The sequence below is a fragment of the Panthera uncia genome, chromosome B1 (assembly GCF_023721935.1).
Source record: "Panthera uncia isolate 11264 chromosome B1, Puncia_PCG_1.0, whole genome shotgun sequence".
NCBI classification, from domain to species: Eukaryota; Metazoa; Chordata; class Mammalia; order Carnivora; family Felidae; genus Panthera; species Panthera uncia.
The window spans coordinates 81,611,953-81,614,219 of NC_064811.1; the positions used below are offsets into that span (position 1 = coordinate 81,611,953).

General features: G+C 45.3%; 1 protein-coding gene across 1 annotated transcript in view; it reads right to left on the reverse strand.

The window, feature by feature from the left end:
- Positions 1–436: 436 nt before the first annotated feature.
- Positions 437–2,267, reverse strand: part of LOC125922398 (histone H2A.Z) — a 17,755-nt gene continuing 15,924 nt past the window's right edge. Inside the window, exons 2-5 of the mRNA XM_049630044.1 lie at positions 2,030–2,267; positions 1,631–1,744; positions 1,150–1,279; positions 437–876 (exon numbers count right to left, since the gene is read on the reverse strand). Coding sequence (XP_049486001.1) covers positions 815–876; positions 1,150–1,279; positions 1,631–1,744; positions 2,030–2,267 — 544 coding nt within the window. The 3' untranslated portion in view covers positions 437–814. The remainder of the gene's footprint in view (positions 877–1,149; positions 1,280–1,630; positions 1,745–2,029) is intronic.

A 2,267-nucleotide genomic window follows, 5' to 3' on the forward strand; every position in this document is an offset into this window, starting at 1 on the left:
AGACTTCCAAAACACTGTAGCCTAAGAAAACACGTTTCAAAGTCCAAACTGAAAGTTCGCTCTGTGGAGGTAGCTGTAACGCAGGACTTCCTCCTTTACCTGCCCTCTCCTTCCCCATATCCACCACAGCAAGTGCCCACCAGGGAAATGACATCACATAAAGCAGGCACAGCCAATCTGAACTGGGACGGTCAAGCTTAGCCTAAGCAGCAGCAACTTGGCCCATTCCAGCTTCTGGCTTTTTAAAAAATTTTAATAGCTCATTACATAACATTAAAAAAAAATTATACTTGGGTCTTCTGACTTGGTTGATCTACAAGTTCAATTTCAAGAAAAGAAATATGCTTAGGTTACTGTTGTAGGAGATACCTACTCAAAAAAAAAAAAGGAAAAAAAAAGGAATTCCTATTGCAATCAAGCAAATTTAAAACACAACTAGTTTGGGATATGACCTTTATTGAGCTTATCCACTGGAGTGGAAATAATGTCTGTACAAAACCAAATGTTTGTTACTATAACTTCTGCATCACAATTAAAATCCAAACAGTTTTTTAAAAACAGTCAACTCAATCAAAACCCACTACTTCAGAATCAATAGCTTCTTTGAAGCCACAGTAACACTTAAATATGGTTAAGACTCGAATGCAGAAATTTGGTTGGTTGGAAAGCTAATTAAACTTCCAACTTGCTCAAATAGAATTACAAAAAGGCAAAATTGTGTTTTTCACAGAGATACAGTCCACTGGAATCACCAACACTGGACAGCTGTTAAGAGTATTTAGAGTCCTGAGATAATAAGGAATCCAGGCATCCTTTAAACAGTCTTCTGTTGTCCTTTCTTCCCAATCAGAGATTTGTGGATGTGTGGAATGACACCTAGGAAAGGGACAGGGATTAATTCCACTTTTTAGTATACACATTTTAAAAACCACACCATACTTAAAAACAAGACAGTTTGACATTTAACCTGGAAGGTGTCTTTACATGTACAGCTCAAGTATGTAAAAACTCATTCAGTTATATACATAAACCAAATTTCATGATGCAACCACAATGAAGATCAGTGAAAATAGTACTTCTGGACTAGAAATTACTACTAAGAACTGAAGAATGTTTTCTCCAAAGGAGTAAAATTTAGTATTTACATACCACCACCAGCAATTGTAGCCTTGATGAGAGAATCCAATTCCTCATCTCCACGAATAGCAAGTTGCAAGTGACGAGGAGTAATACGCTTTACCTTCAAGTCTTTTGATGCATTTCCTGCCAATTCAAGTACCTACAAGGGAGATTCTAATCAATCTCCTTCCAACTTTCCTTAAAGACCAATGCCCAAGGGGTAGAATCGAATCTTCACGGAGATACATCTACCAAATGTCGCCTTCCTCCACTACCTACCTGAATGGCAACACTTGAAAAGGGGGCACGCAATTTTATTTCCAAGAGCAGCAAACTCAACCAAGCTCAGTAGGATCTCGTAATGAACACCAGCCCCCTCTAGCGTTCTCAGAAGCTTCTTGCCGCGTTTAGAGCCTGGGAGTTTTTCTTGCATCACTTTCCTCCTTCCCTCTCGTCGCCACCCCCAACCCCCCCAAACCTTTTCCAGATTATAAAGCGTACACCCATTTACCTCTGCGGTGAGGTACTCCAGGATGGCTGCGCTGTACACAGCGGCAGTCGCGCCCACACGTCCATGACTGGTCGTCCTAGATTTCAGGTGTCGATGAATACGGCCCACCGGGAACTTAATTTTAAGCACACAAACATAAATGCACAAAGATGTTAGCGTCCAAGATGGTAATATTACACGCGCGCCAAAGCAAGGGGTATGGACGCTGGTGCAGCAACGCGCCCCAGCATCGACACACGTGATCGCCCCCCCCCTTCGATATTTATCGTATCGGCAAACCAAGTCGCGATACCGCATCACCCACGCAAAGACGAAACGCCCGTCTAGACCGAAGATAAACAAGAAAAGAGGAGTAAAGAAAAACACCACGGCTCCCGGACTGCACGAACCACCACTGACCTGCAAGCCGGCTCTCTGCGAGCGGGAAACCGCCTTTGTCTTGGCCTTTCCGGAGTCCTTCCCAGCCTTACCGCCAGCCTGCGGCGCGCACACGCCCGCGAGCGAAGAAGGAACGGGGAATATAGGATTACCAGGGCGGCGTGCCCCTCCCCCACCGCGGCGCGGCCCAGGCGCGAGCGCGGCCCCGTGCCCAGCCGGGGTCTCAGGCCAGCCGCGCGCTGCAAGGGCGACCCCGCCC